This window comes from Podarcis gaigeae, assembly GCF_964106915.1.
Source record: "Podarcis gaigeae genome assembly, chromosome: 2".
Taxonomy (NCBI): domain Eukaryota; kingdom Metazoa; phylum Chordata; class Lepidosauria; order Squamata; family Lacertidae; genus Podarcis; species Podarcis gaigeae.
In genome coordinates this window covers 6786108-6813134 of record NC_139679.1, presented here as the reverse complement: position 1 = coordinate 6813134, position 27027 = coordinate 6786108, and the positions used below count along the sequence as shown (strand labels likewise).

The window sequence follows — 27027 nt, the reverse complement described above, 5'->3', positions numbered from 1 at the left end:
CTGCCATCTCTTCTCCCAGCAACTGCACACTTTCCTTCAATTCCAAAACATCAGGGACCGATGATCTGCGCGGCTGGGAAAGTAAAGTCAAAGTTGTTTGCCTTTTTCCTCTAGCCGATCTTGTTTGTCTCCTTGCTTTTGAATTATGGTGCTGGACTGCACCATAATGGTCCCATGGACTGCAAGAAGATCAAACATATCCATTCTTAAGGAAATCAGCCCTGAGTGCTCCCTGGAAGGACAGATCCTGATGCTGAGGCTCCGATACTTTGGCCACCTCATGAGAAGAGAAGACTCCCTGGAAAAGACCCTGATTTTGGGAAAGATGGAGGGTACAAGGAGAGGGGGACGACAGACGACGAGATGCTTGGACAGTGTTCTCAAAGCTACCAGCATGAGTTTGACCAAGCTGCGGGAGACAGTGGAAGACAGGAGTGCCTGGCGTGCTCTGGTCCATGGGGTCATGAAGAGTCGGACATGACTAAATGACTAAACAACAACAGGGGCAGACAGCTGCATCCTATGTGCAACTAAACAACTAAACAACAACCTACCCAGGGATTTTAGGATTACAGCTGAGTGAAAAATTTAATTATTAAGAAGTGACTAAATGAGAAAACCTTTCCATGACGGGACCACCACAGGGAGGCCATCAGCCTCTGCATGGCAGTTGCTCCACATGGAAACCTTTATAATGTGTGTACCAGCTCAAAACACAGACCAGGCCTCCACTATGTGATTCATGCCACAGCACATGTGAGTTTGACCAAAACTCTGGGAGGCAGTGGAGGACAGAAGTGTGTGGCATGCTCTGGTCCAGGGGGTCACGAAGAGTGCTCTGGTCCAGGGGAACACGACTAAACGACTAAACAACAACAACAACATGCTAACACTGCAAATGACAGCAACATAAATTGTATTGTCAGCCTGGCCATCATTTGATGTCCTCCACAATAAGTATTTCAATCTTTTCCATACTTCTTTAGGAGTGAGGCCCCTTGGGCTCAATGAGTCTTACATCGGAACAACCCTAATTGGCATCAAGGTGTAAGTCTGTGTCCTATTCTTAGCTGGCATTACCAAATACAATCTCAATGTAACTTCCTTCTTAATATGTGCACATAGATATAGGGCAGTAGTAATCTTCCCATGCTTCATCAGACTATACTGGAGTTGAGCTTTCTTTTGTCATGTGGCCCATGGCACTAGGTATGCTGCAACTGATCTAATAAACTTCAGTAGGGTTGACTCTGAGTTTTAGCTGTCTTCAGCTGGGATGACTTAAATGAATTCTGAAACTCTGACTGTGTGTGCATCATACATTTAAAGCACATCCACAGACACACATACACACACAAAACCACATTTCCTTCCACTCTTGTTTCCAGGAGCTCAGTCCAGTCCTGTATTTCCATGTGGTAGTATGTTCTGGCCTCACCAGAGACCCAACAGGCTCCTTATACTAGACTCTTCCTTGCCCAGATTGTATGTGATCCAGGCAATTCTGCAAGGCTGCATGGTATCCTTCCATTATACTTTAAGTTTTTATTTAAAAAAAAACGCTTGCAGGAAAGAAATATTACAATGCAGTTTATTGGCAATAAAGATCATGCAGAAAAAATGAACAGTGAGAAAGGGATGGGCCTCTGCAATTTTATTTACAATAAGCACTAGCAGACAGAAACCAATCAAGGTGAATGTGCTTGCTAAGTTATGGATTCCTTAAAATCTTCAACAGTGTGTCAATTCTATTCAATTCTATTCTTGTAAAATTCATCACTTTGCAAAACAACCCAACCAAGACAAATATGTGCTCCACTTAGGAGCTGCAAGTGGTATGTGACCTAAAGACCACTACACTGGAATGAATACTGTGACGTTGATGAAGCCAAACTCTATCATTGTCCTGGGCACTCATGAAAATTAAAAAAGAACCAAAGCTGATTGATTGGTGCACTTCCTCTTTTTGTTCATTAAACAATTCCCTGTTTTGACTGTGCCTGTGGCACATGGTGTCAGAAGTGGTTTGTAATCATTCAAAATAAATGAACAGTGCAATCCGCAATATGTCTACTCTGTAGTAAAGACCCCTGAGTTCAAGGGGACTTACACTCAGGCAAGTGGGTATGGGATTCATAAGAGTACAGCCATTTACCTGTGAGTAAGTCCTACTGAACATAATGGGCCTTACTTCTGAGTAGATGTGCATCAGATTGCACTGAATGGGATATCAGACGCCTTTTATGGCAAAATTATTTTAATATATGGTACTTGATATTCCCAGTGTCACCTTGGCTGGAGGATGGTATACATTGCATTCCACACTTCTCAATGCTCCAAGAGATCAGTCCACAAATCTGCAAATGGAGCAATGGAATTTCATAGGGAAAAACACAGACATTAAGGTTGCAATTCACATAGTGTTACACATTCTAAAACCCTGTGTGTAACTGTACATTCAGTTGCTGCCTAAAGTTTAGAACAAAGTCATTAGAAGTAGGGATTTATTTCAAATGTGTCTTTTGAAGTGAAGCTATGATCTAAAATAAATGTCATTCTTTGACATACTCACGTTTTCTAGGGTGTTGTTTTGTTTTGTTTTTAAGCAGTACAATCCAGCCAAAGATTAAGCATTTTATCAGCCACTTTCATTTCAGTGGGCAAAGTTGAATTACATCCTTAATTCTCTCACTGAAATCAGCAGGGCATTAAAGTGCTTTATTTATTTTTTTGCAGTTGGAGCATGCCCCCAAATGATTGCAATATTACAATGGGATCCAAGTGTTATATTATTTGCCTTCAATGGAGAAAAAAAATATACCCAAAATTTGGAGTAAATTTCCTGCTGGTTTTGTCGGACTTTTTGAAAGATTTCAAACTGTCATGCCAGTTCCGTCCCCGCTCCCTCCCAAACAACTGGAACAGAGACAGCAGCTGACGTAATTTAATATGGGTGCCTCGATTCATTCACGCTGCAAGTGGTTCTGAATTCTTGCACTGCAGCCAATGTTAACAGTGTCAGAGAGAAGCGGGAAAACAGGGACTGAATGGAAAAGATAAACAAAGTGGGAGTTGCACTGCTTTCTGGTCAAGTTTGCTCTCATTTATTCCAATGAGGTCTAGATGTTTGTGCAGCCACAATGATGATGTTAATTGGGAAATATAGCCTTAAACAACAGAATCTGTAGGCTAGGGAGCACTGTGGAAAGGCATTCTTCATGAATATCCACTGCATTTCTGTGTGTGATCATTTGGGGGACCATTTCTCCCATCATTGAGTCAAGGACAACTAGCTTGGAGGCTGGGTGTTGCTGCGGGCAGTTAGAACAGATATGAACATTTTCTAGAAGTGGCTGCACTTGTGTGAGCGTGGTTGTTTTCCTTTTTATCTGACTACTTTCTTGCTTGATGATGAGGTTGTTGAGCTGTATCTCACACTCGAGGAGCCCCCTCCCCCTCCTGAACTCAGCCCCCCACCAAAGCCAGAGCTGTAACTGCTCCCTCCTGCAGTGACCGCACTGCTCATGCCATAACCGCCGCCACTGCCACCACCCATTCCGAGATTAAGGCTGCCGCTGCCACCTCCTCCTCCTCCACCACCTCCCAGGGAAAATCCTCCGCTGCTCACTCGGCCGCTGCCGCCACCGCCAAGGCCATAACTGCTTCCACCCATGGTAGAAGAGCTGCTGATCACCGCTGGGGAGAAAAAAAGGCATTTTACTGAAAGATGCTCCAGAGAAATTCTCTGAGTGAATGCCACGCCATGCAAAACACTGCAAAGCTCACTGGGTAACCTTGGGCCCATCGCTGCCTCGCAGCCTAGCCTAACCGACAGGGTGGCTATGAGAATAAAATGGGTCAAGGGAGAAGCAAGTTAACCACCTTGAGCTTTTTGGAGGAAAGATGGGGTATAAATGCAATAAAACAAATATAATATATAAATTTGTTTCAGGACTGAGCGCTGCTGAATCAGACCGAGGATCTGTCCAATTCAGCACCCCGTTGAGTGGCCAAACAAACTCATTTCCTGCCTCTGATTTATTTCCCTGCCTCTGATACATCACTTATCATAAGTTTTAATTATTATTTTTTACATACCCTCCTCAAATTATTATTTTTTTTCCACCTGTCTTCTTGTCAACTTGCATTTTTGTTCCCGCCAAAATTTGTGCCCCTTTTTATATTCCTCATTTGGGCAAGGCTTACATTTTCCCGAATGAATCCTTCTTGCCTTTTATTCTGCTTTTATTCCTTGATTCTGCTTGTTAACCACCCAGGCATCCCCTTGGACTTATTTGCACCAGCTGGTATGAGAACACCTATATCTTTCACCAGATCCCAGGCAGCACTCAGGATTACTTCAAGGCTTGCCTCCTTTCTAGTTAGATTAGGGTGGCATCATTTATTGTATCTAGAAATGTGATCTCTCTGTTGTAACCTTAATGCGTTTTGGTCAACCTGTGGTATTTGCTAACTCATAATTACAACATCCACCGCTGGCTTCTCCTGTATATAGATCTACAGATCACCATCAAACTTTTGGTTTGAGATGTGAGGTGACGCAATAGTACCAATAACCTTTTTAAGTAAGTTTCCATCCAAAGAGATCATATAGAGAAATATATATGAGTATAAAGCCTGAAAGGGGCTTTGGCAAGGTATGGTATATAAGAAGCATCACTGTCAGTGGTGTACACATAACCACACGTTTTAGTATTTTTAAAACAATACAAAAACCTACAAAATCTCTTTACTACAGTCAACAGAGGAGATGACTACAGACACCACAGGCAGGGACCCCTTCTTCAGACTTCAGTTTCTGGAAGGAAACGTTCCTCATAGGGCATCGTTTCCAGGCCTTTGACCATTTTGGTTGCCCTCCTCTGGACACGTTCCAGTTTGTCAGTGTCCTTCTTGAACTGTGGTGCCCAGAACTGGACACAGTACTCCAGGTGAGGTCTGACCAGAGCAGAATACAGTGGCACTATTACATCCCTTGATCTAGATGCTACATGACAAGGCATCTGTTAGAAACCACACTATACATTTAAAACATATTTAACACACATAGCTTCCCCCAAAGAATCATGGGAACTGTAGCTCACCCCTCATAGAACTAAAAGTTCCCAGCACCCCAACAAAACTGCAGTTCCCAGGGTTCTTTAGGAGAAGCCACATGCTTTAAATGTATGGTATGGATGTGAGATTCATAGCAACATAGGAAGCTGCCTTATAGTAAGTCAGACCACTGTTCCACCTAGCTCAATACATTGACTGGCAGCAGCTCTGTGGGATTTCAGTTTAATTCAGCTTAATCTGCTATCTGGAGATGCCAAGGATGAAATCTGAGACCTCCTGCACACAAAGCAGATGAACCCCATCTAAGCTTCCCAGTCCCTTCATTCTTCCCAACTCTATGAAGTTCTCAAAAGAGCCTTCAGAAGTTCTGCAAAATTCTAGATTGGAAGAACTTCAGCCCAGGAACTTCAGCCCAGAGGTAAATTCTATGGGAAAGAGTGTGGTATCATGGACATTCACGGTGAAAAGTAGTATAACTAAAATACTTACACATGCTTACAGGGGTGGTGAGTTCTCCAGACATCCTAGCGAGAGAAAAACATTGAAGGCAAGTCAGCCAATCATTCAAGGATGAAATGCTTTTGAGCAAAATGATTAAGGTGCGTCACAGTACAATCCTATGAAACAGTGCCCAGGCAAAATAAATATGTCTGCTAAGTCATAAGGTCCGTATAATAAAAGCTATGGTTTTCCCAGTAGTGATGTATGGAAGTGAGAGCTGGACCATAAAGAAGGCTGATCGCCAAAGAATTGATGCTTTTGAATTATGGTGCCGGAGGAGACTCTTGAGAGTCCCATGGACTGCAAGAAGATCAAACCTCTCCATTCTTAAGGAAATCAGCCGAGTCCTCACTGGAAGGACAGATCCTGAAGCTGAGGCACCAATACTATGGCCACCTCATGAGAAGAGAAGACTCCCTGGAAAAGACCCCGATGTTGGGAAAGATGGAGGGCACAAGGAGAAGGGGACGACAGAGGGCGAGATGGTTGGATGATGTTCTCATACAATATATACTACATACAATATACTACATACTATATACTATATACTATATGGTTGGACAGTGTTCTCAAAGCTACCAGCATGAGTTTGACCAAACTGCGGGAGGAAGTGGAAGACAGGAGGGCCTGGCGTGCTCTGGTCCATGGGGTCACGAAGAGTCAGACACGACTAAACAACTAAACAACAACAACAAGAAGAAGTCATAAGGACAGTTTCCAGACACAGAGCAAGAAACTCAGCCTGGCACTTTAGTCACTCAGTGGGGAGATCAGACATGGAGGAAGTTAGGGCCCCTGATATCTTGCGTACAAAAGGGGATTTCCTAGTAAATGAAGCTTGCCATCCAAGGGCAAGAGAAGCTGCATGTCTCTCCCTGCAAGAAAACCTACTAAAGAGCCCTCCTCTAGATCCCAGTCCTGCATCTGCATACCTTAGACCAAGGATGGGGAACTTCTTGCCCTCCAAATATCATTGACTCCAACTCCCATCATTCCCAGCGAGCATCAGGCATGATGGGAGCTGTAGTCCAGCAACATCTGGAAGGCCCCATTCTGTAGCCTGGGGAGGCTCAATGGTTTGTTTACACTACCAGGATTAGTCAGGCAGCATTTCCTGCCCTTGTTCATCACTGGTGTCATGGCAGGCAACATCTTCCACCCTAACCTGGGTTGTTGGTGTAATATTACATATAGCAGGTTTCCACGTTGCTCTGGCCCAGCAGTCCTAAGGCAGAGATGGGCAACTCACAGCCTTCCAGATGGTACTGGCCATAAGTTTATGATTTGCAAATTCACAGTAATGCCCAGCACCTCACCATACATACTGTGAGTGGAGAGAGAGACCTTTCCACACAGAATATATTTTAGAGCCACTACAGGAACAGGAGATACTGCTCTCAGGTGAAACTGCACATTGTTCCTTGAGAATCTTCCCCCTTTTAAAAGGAATTCATATGCCTGACCTTCTGACAAACTATCCCGTCCTCCAATACTTGAAAGCGGGGGGCCTCTAGGAAGTGACCGTGAGATTGCCCTTTTCCTCAACCAAATGGCAGTTCTGACATGTTGACTAAATGGGAGAAAGGGACACAGGTTTGGTTTGAGCTTGTGGGAGGCCTCACAGGGCCAGCCCAACCATTGGCCAGGATGATGCAACCACAATAGGGTGTGTCATTTTAGGGGGTGAAACATAATTTTGCAATGTTTTTCAGTGAGCAGTCTTTAAAATACAGTGGTACCTCCGGTTACGAACTTAATTCGTTCCAGAGGTCCGTTCTTAAGCCAAAACTGTTCTTAACATGAGGTGTGCTTTTGCTAATGGCGCCTCCCGCTGCCGCCGTGCCACTGGCGTGCAACTTCCACAACTAGGGGCATCTACTTCCAGGTTAGTGGAGCTCGTTACCCGAAGCATTCATAAGGAGGATGAGGAAGATGGTATGTAACCCGAGGTTCCACTGTATGTTTTTAGGTGTGAAGAATTCAAATCCGCTATTATTTTTGTGTTTGGACAACATTTAGCTTGGTAAGTCTACACTTGATGAAAAAGCTTTCAGAAAACCAAAGAATTTTAATTTTACCTTCTGAAAATGTCAGGGAATAGAAATAATAAGAATAAATAGCAAGAATATAATATAATTAATATTACGTATTGTGTGTTATGTATTCTATAATATTATATAAGGCAAGTATCTAACAACCATTTTTAATTTTCCTATGCAATTTTACATACTTTTAATTTTACCAAGTAAAACTAAATTATATTAATTTAACCTGAATGTTTTTTGAATTTCCAAGTCATGTCACAACTTTGTAGCACCCCTCATAAGTGGAATTTGAAAAATTCAACATGCTCTCCCAGCAAATACTGGGAGGTAGGGATTGTTGCCACACACAGACCGCTCCACTCCTAATAAGCTAAGTTGTCAGGTGTAGTAGAGGCTAGCCAGCATTGAAATACAATTCAACTGTCGGTCCAATTGGTTTCTGTACATCAAATTAGGGAAGGGAGTCAGTGTCTTGTCTATCATCTCAGGAAACAAAAGGCCTTGGACCCGCCCCCTGGAGGCGTATGAAGGGGAGTGGCTTGTGAAGAAATGGGGACTCTGATTTGGTAAGCAGAGGGGCAGTTCACACCATTTTGTTTCCCCAGTTGCTGCGGTCCTAAGCCGTTTCATTATCCCTGCCTCTGGCGATTCTGCAATCGCAGCCTCAGAGTGAAAGACTGACAGTGGTTTCTGGGGTTGTTTGCCAGCTTCAGGCTTAACCATTTCTCACAATCCTGGGGTGGAGGACACACCAGTCGAACTAGTGGAACCAGTGCTCTGCCTCTGAGATAGTCTACATTACATGGTTGCTGTCATTGTGCGGTTTAGCTCAGATCTCAATGGGAAACATTTTGCCACTGGCTGGGACTATGGTGCAAGTCCGTGTAATCACCCCTGACACTGCCATGCACACTCCCTCTCCCTTCCCCAGTTGCAAAACCTGCCCCCGGGGGCCAATTAATAACCCAAGCAACTTCAGCCATGGAGCAATCACCAAAGAGCTCCCTCAAGTGGTGAGGCTGCTTATATGTGGGAGTACTTTGACCAGGAATGAATGGCTGGTCCTTTTACTCATTGAGACTTATCAAGCCAGCAGCAGGAGTCGTACTTGGAATCTGTTTTGAATGCCCAACGTCAGCCCTAGGCACATAAGCAAATAATAATAAAGTTGCAGGTTCCTCTAAGCATGCACAGAGTACCTGTTTTTCACCATTGCATAACTGTCAGTAGGCCTTTCATGCCCAAGATAGGGGCTAAGAGACCCTTTTATGAATAGAGATTCCTTTTATGAATAGTCTCTAAGTAGCATTATGTTTTTTAAAAAAATGCATTAGATACACATCTACTAATAAACAAACACAGACTTACTTATATGCATGTAAAACATTTGTGCATTTGCATTTTTAAAATCCACCCAATGTTATAAGCTGCTTCAGCTAATATGAATGCAAATAAAATGCATGTGGAAACACAAAATTCTATGACATATGCATGCAATGTTACTTATGATGTGCAACAGCAGGCAATACTTCCTAAGTATGCACATAGATATTGGCTAAGAGATCCATTATATATGAGACATTTTACATGATTGGTTAAATGCCATGCAAATGTATCTGTGTTTCAATGCCCACATGAATAAATGTAATAAAAAGCAGGAATAATGGGTGCCACCACCTGAATGATTCTCTTGCAAAATCCCAAACTGGGCGAATCATGCCATGTTCTATGTTTATAAACTGGCTGATGCCTATCATTTGAAACTCTCTTCTAACTACAGTGGTACCTCGGGTTACATACACTTCAGGTTACATACGCTTCAGGTTACAGACTCCGCTAACCCCAAAATAGTGCTTCAGGTTAAGAACTTTGCTTCAGGTTGAGAACAGAAATCGTGCTCTAGCGGTGTGGCAGCATGGGAGGCCCCATTAGCTAAAGTGGTGCTTCAGGTTAAGAACAGTTTCAGGTTAAGTACAGACCTCCGGAACGAATTACGTACTTAACCCGAGGTACCACTGTATTTTCTGAGCTACCATGATGGCATAGCATGTCCATGAGTACAGTGGCGTAGCGTGGGGGGTGCAGGAGGGGCCGGCCGCACCGGGCGCAACATCTGGGGGTTAGCGTTAGGGGGCACAAATCCATGGGTTAGGGGGCGCAAATTACTTGCCTTGCCCCGGGTGCTGACAACCCACATTATGCCACTGCATGAGTATTCTGCATGGTATGGTGGAATGTGGGGAAAGGATCACTCTAGGCCGAGATATTTCACATCCCACACAGAAATGTGTGCTATCCATTAGGCCACAAAATATCTCACGTAGGTTTTAGGTACAGGAGTAGGGTGACCAGATTCAAATACAGAGTTCTTGCATTTGTTTCGTACAGAATCCTGTACAACCTTTGTTGTACAGAAGAGAAAACTTTTGAATGAGAAAGGCCTCTTCTACAAACATAACCTCTCCTACACAACCATTAAAAATATAGAAATTAACTTTGTGTGTGTGTGTGTGTGTGTGTGTGTGTGTGTGTGTGCATCTGTGTATCTGGTTCCCCTGGGCAAGAGGGAGTACAGTGGTACCTCAGGTTAAGAACTTAATTCATTCTGGAAGTCCATTCCTTAACCTGAAACTGTTCTTAACCTGAGGTACCATCTTTAGCTAATGGGGCCTCCCGCTGCTGGACAGTGATACCTCGGGTTACAAACACTTCAGGTTACAAACGCTTCAGGTTGCAGACTCCGCTAACCCAGAAGTAGTACCTCGGGTTAAGAACTTTGCTTCAGGATGAGAACAGAAATAGCATGGCGGCGGCAGGAGGCCCCATTAGCTAAAGTGGTACCTCAAGATAAGAACAGTTTCAGGTTAAGAACGGACCTCCGGAATGAATTAAGTTCTTAACCAGAGGTACCACTGCATATATTGCTGGTAGGAAGGGGAGTGGAAGGTGAGAGGGGGCAGGTAGGGGCAGGAAGCCAAAGTGAGGGAGAGCAGGCATCTAAGGAGAGGGAATCCTGGGGCAGCATTGCTGAAGTGAGTTGGACTTGTGAATAATGGTTGGAGGAAGCAAAGATCTGAGGGGAAGCGGGACAGAGGAAACATCAGCTCAATGGGAGGAGGAGCCAAAGAGAAAGGAGGCAGGCCCAAGTATGGTCTTCATAACCCACGATCAAAGAATGGGCAAGCAGGAGAAACTGGGAGGCTAAGATCAGAGACTTAAGGCAACACTGAAGGGCAAAGAGTGCGTAGGCAGCATTTCACACCCTGGTGCGAACAAACTAACCAGGCATATATTTGCTGAAGGTATCTGATAGTTATACAAAGCCAAATGTATAGTTTTAGGGTATTAAAATATGTGTAGATTTGAATATGGATACTCACACCCCAAGTATGCAGGCATTAGCCATGTTGTGTCAAACGAAAGTACGCTACAGCACCTGGTATGAAATAAAACCATCGCAAAATGGCACCCACCTGCATTCCTCTCCTTCCAGCAGAGTTCTATATGTAGCAATCTCAATATCCAGGGATAATTTGACATTCATGAGCTCCTGGTAATCCCGCAGTAGGCGTGCCAGCTCATCCTTGGCACTTTGTAGGGCATGCTGCAGATCAGTGAGTTTCATTCTGGCATCTTTCAGGGCCATTTCCCCTCGCTGTTCAGCATCAGCAATAGCTGTCTGGAGCTGAGCAATCTGCAGCAGGTATCAGGAAAGTCAAATAGTCAGTAGCTGCCTACTTCCTAAAGTGCTTATTTTACATGCAGCATAATATGTAATACTGCCTTGTCAGTGTTACGTGTAGATAGTTCAAGAGCCCACTGGCCACAAATCAGCTCTTTCCATACATCTGCTGCAGAAGAAGTGCAGAGACACCTAACCCTGTTTTCATGAAATGATAGCAGTTTTCCTCGTGAACACACAGTCACACCTTGGTTCCCATTTCGGTGTCAGAATGGAAAGGGTCACCTGTAGGCATTGTAAGTTTCTCAAGAGGTCAGTCTAAATATTCCAGATGATAGTCTGGATTGCTGGCCAGATAAACATCAAACTGAAAGGCAATCAATTTAAAGTGTAGCTCATAGAATCCTCTGTGAATTTTGATTATTTTCTGTCTCTCCCTATAATTAAGGCTATCTATGGTATGTATAATTAGGGACGCAGGTGGCGCTGTGGGTTAAAGCCTCAGCGCCTAGGACTTGCCGATCGAAAGGTCGGCGGTTCGAATCCCTGCGGCGGGGTGCGCTCCCGCTGCTCGGTCCCAGCGCCTGCCAACCTAGCAGTTCGAAAGCACCTCCGGGTGCAAGTAGATAAATAGGGACCGCTTACCAGCGGGAAGGTAAACGGCGTTTCCGTGTGCGGCTCTGGCTCGCCAGAGCAGCGATGTCACGGTGGCCACGTGACCCGGAAGTGTCTGCGGACAGCGCTGGCCCCCGGCCTCTTAAGTGAGATGGGCGCACAACCCCAGAATCTGTCAAGACTGGCCCGTACGGGCAGGGGTACCTTTACCTTTACCTTTTATGGTATGTATAAGGACACGGGTGGCGCTGAGGTCTAAGCCACTGAGCCTAGGGCTTGCCAATCAGAAGGTCGGCAGTTCGAATCCCCGTGACAGGGTGAGCTCACATTGCTCGGTCCCTGCTCCTGGCAACCTAGCAGTTCGAAAGCGCGTCAGAGTGCAAGTAGATAAATAGGTACCGCTCCGGCGGGAAGGTAAACGGCGTTTCTGTGCACTGCTCTGGTTTACCAGAAGCGGCTTAGTCATGCTAGCCACATGACCCTGAAGCTGTACACCGGCTCCCTCAGTGAGTAAAGAGAGATGAACACCGCAACTCCAGAGTCGTCCGCGACTGGACCTAACAGTCAGGGGTCCCTTTACCTTTACCTATTGTATGTATATATGTATTTATTTACACAATCCTGCTCCAGGGAACTCATATGGGCTGCCCAATACAATTCCTAGGCAGTTTCCCAACCAGGTAACTTACAGGGCCAAACCTATTCTTTTCAGGAGTAGTTTGGAATTATACACCCAGTTCTAACTTAAAATATCTTAAGTTAGCATGGATTTGATGTGTCAAATACCAATACATTATTTTAGTATCACGGTGCATGAACAGACGTCCCCCAGTGGACCTTTGGTTAAATGCAAAATTTAACCTTTGGTTAAATGCAAGTCTAAAGTAAAAGTAGGCACAAATTGAATCAGGGTTGCAGGATTTGTTACCTTGAACTATTTCCCATTACAGTCCCAAAGCCACTATCAGCCATGAAAGTGAATCTATAACAGTCCCTGTCTTTTTTCCTCTTCTGCTGCTATTTCAATCAAGGGGCTCAGGAGGAAAAGCAGAAGTGGCAGCAGGACAGAAATAAATTTCACCGTGTCCACTGAGATTTTCTCAGCTTTCCCCAGTTTATAGCTGAGCACCAAACAGCAGCCACAAATATTAGGCCTGATGACACTTTTGAGAAGGGTTCTAGCTCCTGTTTTAGTAAGTTTATAGTGTGAGAGAGATCTGGAATGGAAGAATGGTGGGTGGTGGGCAATTGTCAGGAACTGCTGTCTGTGGTTGCTTCCAGGTGGGTGTTTATTGTGGGACCAGCACTACTCATGCACGCAGGTTTTTTGCAGCACCCACCCCATGTTGCTGACATCAAAATGCTAGCCCATATTCCCCCGCCATGTGCATCACCAAGATGCCAGAGATTGAACCTGCAAACTTGTGCATGTGTTCTGCCATTGAGCAAAGGCTCCACCCAGCCTGAACTTGCAAGAAAATACAAATTGAATAAATAATAAAAAGAAGGAAAAAAAGAAGGAGGGGGATGAAATACACACATGCCATAGATTCAGTCGTTGCTATATTAAAATGGTCCCCACCTGTTTCTTAACGTTATCAATTTCTGATTTCATTCTGTGGATGATTCGATTCAGCTCTGCAATCTCGTTCTTGGTACTCTTCAGGTCATCACCGTGACCAGCTGCTGTACTCTGAAGTTCCTGAAACTGCAATGCAGAAACACATTCTTTGTTAACTGAGCTACTTTAAGCACTACCAGTTCTAGGATTTGGGAAAGGGGAGCTTGGTTAGGCTCTGGAACTCTCTCCCTGGAGAAGTGAGACTGGCTCCCTCCTTGTTGTCCCTCTTGTTTCAATAGGCTTTTGAGAATGGACTGCTTTTAGTGAAAGTGCTGGTGCCGTGCTGTTTTTATTATAATTATAAGTGGTTTGATAGCTTCCTTGGTAGAAAATGCTTGAATTTTTAAATACCGGTATATCTACTGGTATATACTATATACTATATACTATATACTATATACTATATACAGGTTTTGGTGTCCTCGGGTGTCTTCCCGTGTAAAAGTTGGGGTGTCTAGGCGACGTTTCGACGAGGTCTCACTCGTCATCTTCAGGCTGGTGCTTTCGGCTTCTTGTTACTGGAACAGAGCGGGATCTCAATGTTTGAGTTCCTATAAATACTGTAGAGGGGGTGTGGTGTCTAGCCTCCAATGTTCTGGGCAGAGAGGAAGTTCCCAGGCTAGTGTGCCTTTTCTTCTTTTGTTCCTTAATTACTTGAGAGATACCTTGAGTGATTTCTTGAGTGATATCCTGAGTACCACTTAGGTGGGTCATTAGGTGTGGATTAGTTGCTAAAGTCTTTGTGTCTTGACCTCTTGAACTTTGTGAAGAGTTTTCCTGAGAAGATGGCTGTATTGCACTTAGTTGTGCTTTGGCTTGGCTTCGTGTATAGGGGCGAGCTGTGGTTTTGTGGCTTGTGTCAGCCAGATCTGTGTAGGGATTGCAGGGGGGTGCAGCATCCGGAGGTGCCACCATGGATTGGCTATCCTCAGAAACCCCAAGGATAAAATCCAGTTGGAAAACCAAGGGATCTATGAAATACCCTGCAAAGTCTGCCCAGCCACGTACATTGGACAAACAAACAGACGAATAAATGCACGTATCGCAGAACACAAGAATGCCGTCAAAAAAGAAGAAAAAACTTCCTCTCTTTTCCAACACATGAAAGAAACAGGACACGAAATTAATTTTGCAGATTCCAAATTGCTCTTTAACACGGAACATCACCACAAGAGAATAATCATGGAAGCCATCGAGATAGAGAAACACCCTCACAACATGAACAAGCGTGACGACACATCCCGCTTGCCAGACATCTGGAAATTAGCCCTCCCCACAAAAACTGACACCAGATCCAGAGGCACACAGAACGCCAACACCAATCAACCACACCAGACCCAAACCCAGACCCTCTCCACAGATGAATTACTGACACCATCCAGTAGCCAATCCATGGTGGCACCTCCGGATGCTGCACCCCCCTGCAATCCCTACACAGATCTGGCTGACACAAGCCACAAAACCACAGCTCGCCCCTATACACGAAGCCAAGCCAAAGCACAACTAAGTGCAATACAGCCATCTTCTCAGGAAAACTCTTCACAAAGTTCAAGAGGTCAAGACACAAAGACTTTAGCAACTAATCCACACCTAATGACCCACCTAAGTGGTACTCAGGATATCACTCAAGAAATCACTCAAGGTATCTCTCAAGTAATTAAGGAACAAAAGAAGAAAAGGCACACTAGCCTGGGAACTTCCTCTCTGCCCAGAACATTGGAGGCTAGACACCACACCCCCTCTACAGTATTTATAGGAACTCAAACATTGAGATCCCGCTCTGTTCCAGTAACAAGAAGCCGAAAGCACCAGCCTGAAGATGACGAGTGAGACCTCGTCGAAACGTCGCCTAGACACCCCAACTTTTACACGGGAAGACACCCGAGGACACCAAAACCTGCATTCCTGTACCCGTGAAAATCTACGAAAGCATATATACTATATACTATATACTAAAGGGACAGAGGTGGTGCTGTGGATTAAACCACAGAGCCAGGACTTGCCGATCAGAAGGTCAGCAGTTCGAATCCCCACGATGGGGTGAGCTCCCATTGCTCGGTCCCAGCTTCTGCCAACCTAGCAGTTCAAAAGCAGGTCAAAGTGCAAGTAGATAAATAGGTACCGCTCTGGCGGGAAGGTAAACGGCATTTCCGTGCACTGCTCTGGTTTGCCAGAAGCGGCTTAGTCCTGCTGGCCACATGGCTGAACGCCAGCTCCCTTGGCCAATAAAGCGAGATGAGTACCGCAACCCCAGTCGTCCGCAACTGGACCTAATGATCAGGGGTACCTTTACCTTTATTATATACAATATACTATATACTATATGGTTGGACAGTGTTCTCAAAGCTACCAGCATGAGTTTGACCAAACTTCAGGAGGCAGTGGAAGACAGGAGTGCCTGGCGTGCTCTGGTCCATAGGGTCACGAAGAGTCGGACACGACTAAACAACTAAACAACAACAACAATACTTTTCTATGTTTTTAGCAATTCATGCTTTTATCTGCAAGCTGTCTTGCATTCCACCAGGAAAAAAGGTGGGACATAAATAAATACTACAACAACAACCACAATAATAGTCTAGGCAACCTGAGTAATAGGCTTGCCACCCAGAAGATTCTTCTTGCACTGCCTCTTTGAATCCTTCCACACTTTTTAAAGAAGGGTGTATTCTGCAACATGTCACTGAGTCAATAATAGTGCATTAGTGTTGGCGCTATACTGCATTGTCTGCACATCCTTCTGTGATGCTTACCTGATGGTTCTACGTTATTGCATTTGGAGGGGCAGGACAAAGAGGAGCTCCAAAATTTGTGGCACAAAAACTCACAGGGTTTCCACAGGAAGCCATGGGACATGAAACAATTGAAATCGAAGCAGTACGTTCACCCCAAAACTTTTTCCAGACACAAATGTCATCGGAAGTGGGATTGCAGATATAATCACCTTCATGCCGCCATGAGCAAAAAATAATCATGAATGCACAATAAAGAAATATGTCTAGGGTCCTATGAGCTTCTGGGATGTTCCCATATCAAGTAAGAATGGCAGTGCTATTGGGTGTAGTAGGCCTTTTGCTTATCAGAGGATTTCCACAAGTGGTTGATTTTACTCTCTTCCAGAGCCAACTCCAATTTTAAAAGTAGGAATTGAGATCCACTTTGGCAAATATTCCCATTAAAATGGAACATTCTGGATTTAAAATATTTTTGGTCTGCAAGTTCAACTTAGGTTTCATTTGCCTCAGGCTTCTCTGTTGGATCAGAGTCCTCTTAGTCACTGAGCACCAAAGATAAAGTCTGCAGAAGGTCTCACCTTGCTTTGATACCAAGCTTCTGCTTCGGCCCGGCTCCTGTTAGCAATGTCTTCATACTGTGCTTTCACCTCAGCAATGATGCTGTTGAGGTCTAGATCTCGGTTGTTGTCCATCTGTAGGATCACGCTGGTGTCGCTGATCTGTCCGTGGATCTGAGCCAGTTCCTGCATGAAAAAATAAGTTCTTAGTATCCCAGTAAGAGCTGGACCATAAAGAAGGCTGATTGCCAAAGAATTAATGCTTTTGAAATTATGGTGTTGGGGGAGACTCTTGAGAGTCCCATGGACTGCGAGAAGATCAAACCTATCCATTCTGAAGGAAATCAGCCCTGAGTGCTCACTGGAAGGACAGATCCTGAAGCTGAGGCTCCAATACTTTGGCCACCTCATGAGAAGAGAAGACTCCCTGGAAAAGACCCTGATGTTGGGAAAGATTGAGGGCACAAGGAGACGGGGACGACAGAGGACGAGATGGTTGGACAGTGTTGTCGAAGCCACCAGCATGGGTTTGATCAAACTGTGGGAGGCAGTGGAAGACAGGAGTGCCTGGCTGCTCTGGTCCATGGGGTCACAAAGAGTCGGACACAACTAAACGACTAAACGACAACAGCAACCAGTTCAAAACACAGACCAGGCCTCCACTATGTGATTCATCGCCCATCCAGCTGTCAAACATTTCTGCCAATGGATGGCAGTGGTGTGGAGGACCACCCACATGTTGGCCCAGGCCATATGGCTTGCTACTAGAGATATTGTAGAATTATACAAAAGAATTATACAAGAGACTTAGCAGAGTTCAGCATCATGTGGCACATTCTGCAAAGACCTCTGCCATTTCAGACTCACTGTTCCTGCTATGCCTGGTCATGAGTCTCACACTAGCATGGGTCAGTGACATGACTGACCAGTGCCAACTGCAGGAGGCCTTTGCGCATTCATCTTTGTGAGCCCAGTATGGCAAGCCTCAAATCTGAAGTGGAATCGAGGAGTTTAGCTACTCTCAAATAGCAGGAGGAACATCCCCCGCCAAAAACATAATAATTCTGAAATGGTTTCTTTAGGGTTGCCATATTTCAAAAAGGGGAAATCCGGACACCAAAGTTTTTGAGCTTTTTTGAAAGAAATTTGCCAAATTCTACACTTCTGACAGGGGTTGCCATACGTATGGATTTTCCTGAAAATTAATAATAATAATAATAATAATAATAATAATAATAATTTATTATTTGTACCCCGCCCATCTGGCTGGGTTTCCCCAGCCACTCTGGGCGGCTTCCACAGAGACCAAAAATACACTAAAATATCACACATTAAAAACTTCCCTGAACAGGGCTGCCTTAAGATGTCTTCTAAATGTCAGGTAGTTGTTTATCGCTTTGACATCTGATGGGAGGGCGTTCCACAGGGCGGGCACCACTACTGAGAAGGCCCTCTGCCTGGTTCCCTGTAGCTTTGCTTCTCGCAGTGAGGGAACCGCCAGAAGGCCCTCGGCACTGGACCTCAGCATCTGGGCAGAACAATGGGGGTGGAGACGCCCGTTCAGGTATACTGGGCCAAGGCCGATTACAGCGATTTCCGCACAGACACTTTTTTTGATGGCCAAATCCTGGCTGTGTCTGGGAAATTGTGGATATATGTCAACCTTAATTTCTTACCACTCTAGCATGTGGAACAGCCATTAGTTTCAGGCATACTGGGTGTGGCAGCCATATTATAAAATGTGACTCACAGTGAAATTCTATGTACACCTACCTACCTGGGAGTTAGTACCACTTACTTACTTACTTACTTTGAAATAAACTTGCATAGAATTTCCCTCTCATACATTCTTCACTCTGTGGCTAGACTCTAAATAACGTTTTTGTCCTTCATTTAAAGTAAAGCTCTGAAACAGAGATGGGGAATCTGTGGCACCTCCAGAAGTGGATGGACTCCAGCTCCCATCAGCCCCAGCCAATGGGCAGGGATGATGGGAGTTGTAGTCCAGCAGCATCTGGAGAAACACAGGTTCCCCACCCAGTTCTACAAAGAACCATCTGACCCATAGCAGAGTTTATGTTGTGACATGCAAAGGGCACTCCTGTGCATTCATGTTTCCCTATCAGATGTTTTCCTTTCAATGTATAGGGCTTTCCCCATCACATAAAATAACTGGGTTATTTATTTTTATTTTTTTATTTTTATATACCGCCCTATACCCAGAGGTCTCACAGAACAAAATAAAAATATATAATCAAAATAAAAACAACAACCCAATAACCCCTCCCCCAACCCCCCCCCCCCAGGTTATGTCTAATGCTTGCCAGATTTTGTCCCCTTGTAAGGCTTTGGTTTTCCCAGTAGTGATGTATGGAAGTGAGAGCTGGACCATAAAGAAGGCTGATTGCCGAAGAATTGATGCTTTTGAATTATGGTGCTGGAGGAGACTCTTGAGAGTCCCGTGGACTGCAAGAAGATCAAAACTCTCCATTCTTAAGGAAATCAGCCCTGAGTGCTCACTGGAAGGACAGATCCTGAAGCTGAGGCTCCAATACTTTGGCCACCTCATGAGAAGAGAAGACTCCCTGGAAAAGACCCTGATGTTGGGAAAGATGGAGGGCACAAGGAGAAGGGGACAACAGAGGATGAGATGGTTGGATAGTGTTGTCGAAGCTACCAGCATGAGTCTGACCAAACTGCGGGAGGCAGTGGAAGACAGAAGTGCCTGGCGTGCTCTGGTCCAGGGGGTCACGAAGAGTCGGACATGACTAAACGACTAAGCAACAACAACAAGGCTCTGCCTGATAGGAGTAACTGGTTTTGTTTTCATTTTGCCTCCCTTGCTGTCCTGCAGTATCCCATTTCTGATTCCTAACACCACTTTGAACTGATGGAGAGATAACCAACTCTAAAACAAATATTTTAGAGCATCGTCAATGCAATATCGAGGGCAGTTCACTCACAACTCCCATGATTCATTCCTAGGTCTGTGCAAAATTTAAAAATGACTGAACAAGGCTCACATTTAACTCCCCAGCAGACCTATGAAATGTTGTCTTCCAGAATCTGCCAAGGAGCCAGTCAAATGTCCCATTTTCAACTTATTCAGCTGAAATATCTTTTGCATGTACTCTTTCTCACATGAGTCAGCCCACTCCTTTCTGCAAGAAGTAACTTGGCTTCCAGCAGTGAGGACACAGCCTATCAGAGTCCATATTACTCTGATTTCTTTGAATCAAGAAAGTTGAGCACTTACTGCCTCATAGAGGGCTCTCAAAAAGTCGATTTCATCTCTCAGTTTATCACCTTTTGCTTGCAGCTCTATTTTGTGCATAAAGGAACCATCCACATCCTGAAATAAATGAAGTGAATTCATGTTACATTAAACATGACTAGAGCCAACCTAGAAGCCATAGACAGCTGTTGGTGCTCAGCCCAGTAACTCTGACTGGCAGCCGACTTGGTAGAGGACTTTCCCGGGGGCATTAGAAAATCTTAAAGATACTTTAAGGGACCTCCTTCAACCAAAGCATGTGTTTTCCATGAAGTTCTGCATCATTTTCCAATATGCTTCTGGAAGCTTCTAAGCAGGACACAAAGAAAGCGTGTTCTCCTTCATGGAGAGCACGTGTTGCGGGGGGGGGCCGCTAGGACACTCCAAAGTTGTGGGGCGGGCTAATTGATCATTGGCCACTGATGTGATTGGGCTTCCCTTGCTGTTGGGAGGAAGTTAATGTTGCCATTTGTTGATTGACAGCCAGAAATACTAAAATTCCTTGCACGAGGCTAGGACTTCCTCTTTTCACCCGTGCATCGGATTGCCCGTCCCACCCCTCCCTAGAATTAGGGTTGTTCACTTTGACCTTGCTATGCCTGTCATGGGGTCGTCTGCTCTTGGGGCAGGGGCCGGGTAGGAATTTTGTCCATCTGGCTGATTGGCTGGGGCCATTTGGTTTTTGCCTACTGCATGGCAAATCGTCACCACTTGTAAGGTTGCGGTTAGGCATTGGTTTATGGTTTGGTTGGTTGAGGGGCATGGATTGGCTGTGCCTGCCCCTCTGATGCTGCTGCTGCAAGGGATTCCGTTAAAGGAATCGGGGGCTAACTATTGCTTGTCCACCCTGTCAAGGGGGCTCAGGCCACTGCAAGAGCTCCTGGGTGCATTTGGGGAGGGCTGAGGGCAGGTTCCCTGCTCCGTCGCTACCCCAAGTGTATTTCCCTTTTCTGACTTCTGCAGGCGTGCGGAATGTCAGTCTGTCCCCCACGGTGGGGGCAGATAGTCGCAACCAATGCCTAAGCAACCACTCACATGTTTGTAATTTAATAAAGTTGTGGCCAAAATTATGCCAAAAACCTTAAACAAAAAATTTGGTGTGATGTGTGAGTTATTGGGGTAGCCCTGGGGACCTCGACATGCAAGGCAAGGCTGTTTGTCCCCTAGAAGTGGTATCCACTTATGTGCTTCTTCTGTATTATGGAGGCTCCTATTAGCCATGCTAAAGCATATGCAGAGCTTCACATATGTTATTTCACTATTTGTCACAATAAATCTGTAACGAAGGTCAGTACAATTAGCCTTACATTGTGAAGGTTTGAACCAAGGGCCCCCTGACTCAGAGCCAAGTGTCCTACATATCTACTCAGAAGTAAGACCCATGGAGGTCAATAATGCTTGCTTTGAGGTAAGTGGGTATAGAATTGCAGCCCAATCAGTTGACTACATCTTCCTTTCATTCATTATTGATAATAATAAAGCCAGTAGGCAACTATTTGGGAAACAGCCAGCTGAGCTGGAATTTGAAACTCATTTAATCTGGACTCCTCTAAGAGCTGAGACAAAATGCTATTTCCCCATAAGACTCCTACTTATTGCTGCTTTTTTTTAAAAAAAGTCACCTTTTTGATGCCAACAAACTCATTTTCAGCCGCAGTGCGCTTGTTAATTTCATCTTCATATCTATTAAGAGAAGAAACAGATTTGGATTATTCTGAGAACAAGGAGAACTGAGAGAGAGGAAGAATAGAAAGAAAATGGTTCCCTCCTTTGATGTGATTCTGGTCCAGATGAGTAGGTTAGTTGCACCTTTACATACTAGTGTTAAATGCATTACACAGAAGTAAATTTCACTGAGTGTTATTAGGAGACACCCCTATTCCCCTCAAAGGGATACAATTCACAGTCCATCCCTCTTCCTGGGAATTGCACCCCATAAGGGAAGTAAAATGTCTGCTAACAACTCTCTGCAAACTACAGCTCTTTAACAAACTACAATTCCCAGGATTCTAGGGGCTGAAGTTATAACCAGGCATCCCCAAACCCACCCCTCCAGATGTTTGGGACTACAATTCCCAACATCCCTGACCACTGGTCCTGTTAGCTAGAGATGATGGAAGTTGTAGTCCCAAAACATCTGGAGGGCCAAGTTTGGGGTACCTGGTTATGACTGTTTAAAGTGGGATGATGGTGCTTTAAAGGTTTAGTGCAGATGGGGCCTAGATTACACTTGTTGGGTTTTGCTGTAGGCATGCAAGCAGCATGCATGGCCATCTGTGTGTGCTGCATATATGTGAGGGAGTGCATACAAAAATATACTTCAAAGTATATACTTCAAATATACTTCAAAAATATACTTCAAAGCCAAGTCAGAGGATAATGACTATCCCATCTGTGTGGTGGTCCTAAAAGTCTGTCTCAAGTGCCTTAGTCCCACTTGCCTTTAAAGCAGTTGTGCCCCTAAGTTTCTACAGTGTTTTTCTACCAACACACTTTTCAACAGGCTAAAGAGTCATGAATACAGTATATATGACAGAATTTGCTGCTGCACGTTTTTATGGCTCTTTTTGTGAGCCAAGCTGCATTTTATGATCCTGTAAATACTTGCTTTAAATGCCCTCATTTCTTTAATATGCAATGAAAACTTCTCCAGCCTAAACCACAAGGTGGAATCCATGCCAAGAAAAGAAGATAGCATTGCTATGAGGACAGAAAACATCTAGATTGCATCTTCAGCTCATTCCTAGTGCTGGATTGACACATGACAGACCACTGAGCTCATCAGAGACCTGAGATGGCAGTAGGATGGAATTTGCCACTTGAGAGGAGCCTGTTGGATCAGACCAATCGCTGATCTAGTCCAACATCCTTCTCTCACAGTGGCCAACCAGAAGCCTATGGGCTTCTCTTGAGGCACTCTCCCCATTTTAGACAGCAGGAACAGAATTCTTTTTTTAAAAAAAAAAAATGCTCCCTTGGAAGCCTCCTTGCAAGCAGAAAATAAACACTGCATATAGAGCGCCTGATCAGGAGCTCATCAAGTTAGTGGCTAAATATCTCTATTTGGTTTTTTGTCGTTGAAATACACTGCAGACGTCTGATCTCCCTGGAGACCTAGAGATGTGACGATAGACTGCTCTGCCTCCTTTCTTTTAGCAAATGTTTTGTGCCACTGGGGAAGTGGTAATTCTGTGTTGATCTGTTTTGGATGTTTGGATGTGATGCCAATAAAAGGTTTGATGATGATGATGATGATGATCTAGAGAGCCTGGCTATGCTACTTTTCATAATTACATGCTCATTATCTACTTCCAGGAAGATTTGTTTTGGTTTATATTAAGGGGGGCATTAAAAATGGGATCACACACACTCCTGCAGTCTGAAATGGTACTGTCCATGCCACCTTTTCAAGGTGGGTTAAACCACAAAGCATAGGGCTTACTGATCAGAAGGTCGGCGGTTCAAATCCCTGCGACGGGGTGAGCTACAGTTGCTCGGTCCCTGCTCCTGCCAACCTAGCAATTCAAAAGCACGTCAAAGTGCAAGTAGATAAATAGGAACCGCTCTGGCGGGAAGGTAAACGGCGTTTCCGTGTGCTGCTCTGGTTTGCCAGAAGCGGCTTAGTCATGCTGGCCACATGACCCGGAAGCTGTACGCTGGCTCCCTCGGCCAATCAAGCAAGATGAGCGCCGCAACCCCAGAGTCGGTCACGACTGGACCTAATGGTCAGGGGTCCCTTTCCTTTACTATTCTGCTGCATCAATGAGTATGCTGAGTCTTCTTACCCAAGTAGGCCCTCATGGCTCACTCACCTCTTTCTAAAGTCTTCAACCTGATCCTGCACATTTCTGAGTTCTCCATCTAGCCTCCCACGATCACCAGTCAGGGTATCCAGCTGTCTCCTGAGATTAGTGATGTAAGCCTCGAACATTGGCTCAATGTTGATCTTAGTACCTGTGCTGCTGTGTTGCTGTAGTAGGTCCCATTTGGTCTCTAGAACCTTATTCTGTTGCTCCAGAAACCGTACCTGAAACCCATCAAGAGACCCATGGTATGTAAACTCATATCATCACAACTATAAACTGAATCAAAAGCATACTGGAACCAGAGCCCAGTCCTTATTACATACTGACCAATGAGGATTAGATGCACTCTTCAACGAATCCCCTTAAAATATCAAAGACCCTGGAGATATACATATTTGAATGAATGCAAAACACCCAGGGAATGGCTTAAATTGCTGTGCATACCCTTGAATGTTTCAAGTTTTCAAAGCACTTACAGCACTCCTGTAAGGCAGACCAGTATTATTATTATCAACATTTTGCAGTGGCAACGGAGGCTGGCGATGGAGGCTTGGCTAAATCCACCTCTCTGAGATGAAACTAGAATTGGGAATTTTCTGCCTCTCTGCTGTACCAGCATCTCTCTCAACACATCATAAGTAGGATCCAGGAATCTTGCCTTTGCTTGTGTTGGTGGAATCCTGAGGCCTCCTACATCAAAGATAAGCTTCAGCTAATCATCATTGCTACCTATAAAGGGAATTTGGTACCCTCCTTTTTGTGAAACATGATTCTAACTCAATGGCAGCCAAACATTCTGACAAAAGTCCCATAAATAGTACTGCCAAATGACCAAAAACATGCCTCCTCCCCATTCCTGGACTGGTCTTCTACCTGTGACAGCAGCTTGTTCTTCACCAAAATATGACAGTCTTAAAATGAGCATGCCTTTGCCTCCAGAATCTTCTTGGAGACTCTTTACCTACGAGGAGTCAACCTGTATGCTACTTTCATATCAATCTACCCCCTCCTAGTCCTAAAATAGCTGTGCTGTTGAGAGCACTGAGTGACCCAGGTTGCCAGCTGACAGTGGCAAAACAGATGTGCCTTTGCACAGCAGCTTTGCAAGCAAAAATTTAGTTTCGGCAGCATGGGAGGGGGGAGTATTTTCACCAGCTAAAATATCACATAAAGGTTCTGTTAGACACAACTTAAGTGGCTAGTTGAAAGTTGAGAAGGTAGCAATCCTACCAAAAATCAAGCCCAGTGTATCACATAACATCCTAGTAGTGTGCACTATAGTATATAGGCAACTTTGGGGTGTTTTGCCTCTGATCTACTCAGCAGGAGAACAAGCAACAGCACAACATGGGAGAGCCAGGCAAGAATGTAGGCTAGCCTTTATAGCATAGCCAGGCTCACAGGCCATTCTGCTTCTCTCCAGGAGTGCCACAAGAAAGCCCTGCTGCTTCTGCCCCTCCCATGCTACAAGCTGGCAACTCATAATCTAAATCAGGGTTCCCAGTGCAGTGCTCATCATTCTCAGCCAGCATAGCCAATGGATAGGTGGCTGATGGGAGTTGCAGGCCACAACATGTGGAGCAGGGGTCAGCAAACTTTTTCAGCAGGGGGCTGGACTATATTGTGGAAAGAAAGAAAAGAACGAATTCCTATGCCCCACAAATAACCCAGAGATGCATTTTAAATAAAAGCACACATTCTTCTCATGTAAAAACACACTGATTCCTGGAGTGTCCAGGGGCCAGATTAAGAAGGCGAAGGGGCTGGATCTGGCCCCTGGGCCTTAGTTTGCCTACCCATGATGTGGAGGATACCCTGATCTAAATCCATAACATCTATGAACATGAACATAAATGCTCTTGCATATAATGGTGACCCAGGCTCGAAAATGTCTTCTACTAAAAATAAGGCCCACAACCTTATCCTAAGGTTTGTTAATGGGGATGGGGTGTGGCAGCTGTTTAATAAGGCAAACAGCTGGAGAAGCAGCAGGCAAACCCACACTATGCTTTAATAGTCATTCCTTCTTCCCATGGGACTCTGGGAAATGTAGTCCTGTGAAAGAGATCCGTGACATCTAACAATCTACAATTCCAGACATGGTTTGTGGGAAACCACGGAGGTAGGCAGGCTGAAACCTTGGTTGGGATGATGCCTGCAATCTGCTTTCATCCAGCGTACCCTTGAGCGGCCCATCCCTTTCCTGCAAACTCTACCACAATGTTGCGTTCAATTGACTCACCTTGTCAATGAAGGATGCAAACTTGTTGTTGAGGGATTTGATCTGCTCCCTTTCGTGCACACGCACTTTTTGGATCTCGGGGTCAATCTCTAAGTTGAGTGGTGACAGGAGGTTGGAGTTGACGGTCACTTGCTGGATGCCCCCAGGAGGAACTATTAAGCCCATCCTTGGACCACCACCAAAGCCCCCCATTCCTGATGCACCACCACCAAAGCCTGCAAAGGAACCACCTCCAGCTCCATACCCCCCAACTGAAAATCCTCCACCACCAAACCCACCTGCACCAAACCCACCACCACTACTCATTCCACCACCAAAGAAGCTTCCAATTCCACCTGTACCATGACTAATGGAGCTGCTTTTGTTAACTCCTAGGCTGTATAGGCTTCTGCTCCCAAAGCCACCCCCTAGCCCTCCACTGCTTCTCCCAGTCCGGGATAAAGAAACTGAGGTGAAGCTGCCTTTTGTCCCTCCAGGAATGGCCGCAGTCGAAGAACTGTAGCCGCGGGAGACCCTGACCCCACCCCCAGACCTGGAACTGAATTGCCTGTTCATTGTGTCTTATTCAAAGTATAGGGAAGAATATTTAGCAAAGAGTTATTATGGAAAAGAGGGAGAGAGAGGGAGAAAGAGAGAGAAGGACGCCAGACCCCTCTCTGAGGTAGAAATTCTGTCTCCTCTCCCTATATATACACGCATATGTATGTTGAGGTGGGCTTGGCTGGAGTTAGGTAATTAATCAAGAATAAGCTCGTTAATGGGCTGGGCTATGTTTGGCAGCAACAGATTGTTTTAAAAAACGTCCTCTAAGTGTTCCTTTGAAGTGAAGCAAAGCACCAAAATTGCTTGGCTTGCAGGCTTTAATGGCAC

General features: G+C 44.9%; 2 protein-coding genes and 1 long non-coding RNA gene across 3 annotated transcripts in view; 1 reads left to right on the top strand and 2 right to left on the bottom strand.

Moving 5' to 3' along the window:
• LOC310840203 (retinol dehydrogenase 7-like) overlaps positions 1 to 27027 on the bottom strand; it is a 486845-nt gene that overhangs the window by 154836 nt on the left and 304982 nt on the right. The gene's annotated exons all lie outside the window — the stretch shown is intronic.
• Positions 1578 to 26857, bottom strand: LOC310840179 (keratin, type II cytoskeletal 6A-like). The gene is made up of 9 exons (XM_083729463.1): positions 26158 to 26857; positions 23922 to 24136; positions 21732 to 21792; positions 20092 to 20187; positions 16857 to 17021; positions 13505 to 13630; positions 11099 to 11319; positions 5569 to 5603; positions 1578 to 3696 (listed from the first exon to the last, which is right to left on the bottom strand). The coding sequence occupies exons 1-9, from the start codon at positions 26710 to 26712 to the stop codon at positions 3386 to 3388; spliced, it is 1785 nt and encodes a 594-aa protein (XP_083585589.1). The 5' UTR covers positions 26713 to 26857; the 3' UTR covers positions 1578 to 3385.
• On the top strand, positions 21800 to 23060 carry LOC310840255. Its single transcript, XR_014561876.1, has 2 exons — positions 21800 to 22402; positions 22474 to 23060. It is a non-coding gene; the product is annotated as an uncharacterized lncRNA (long non-coding RNA).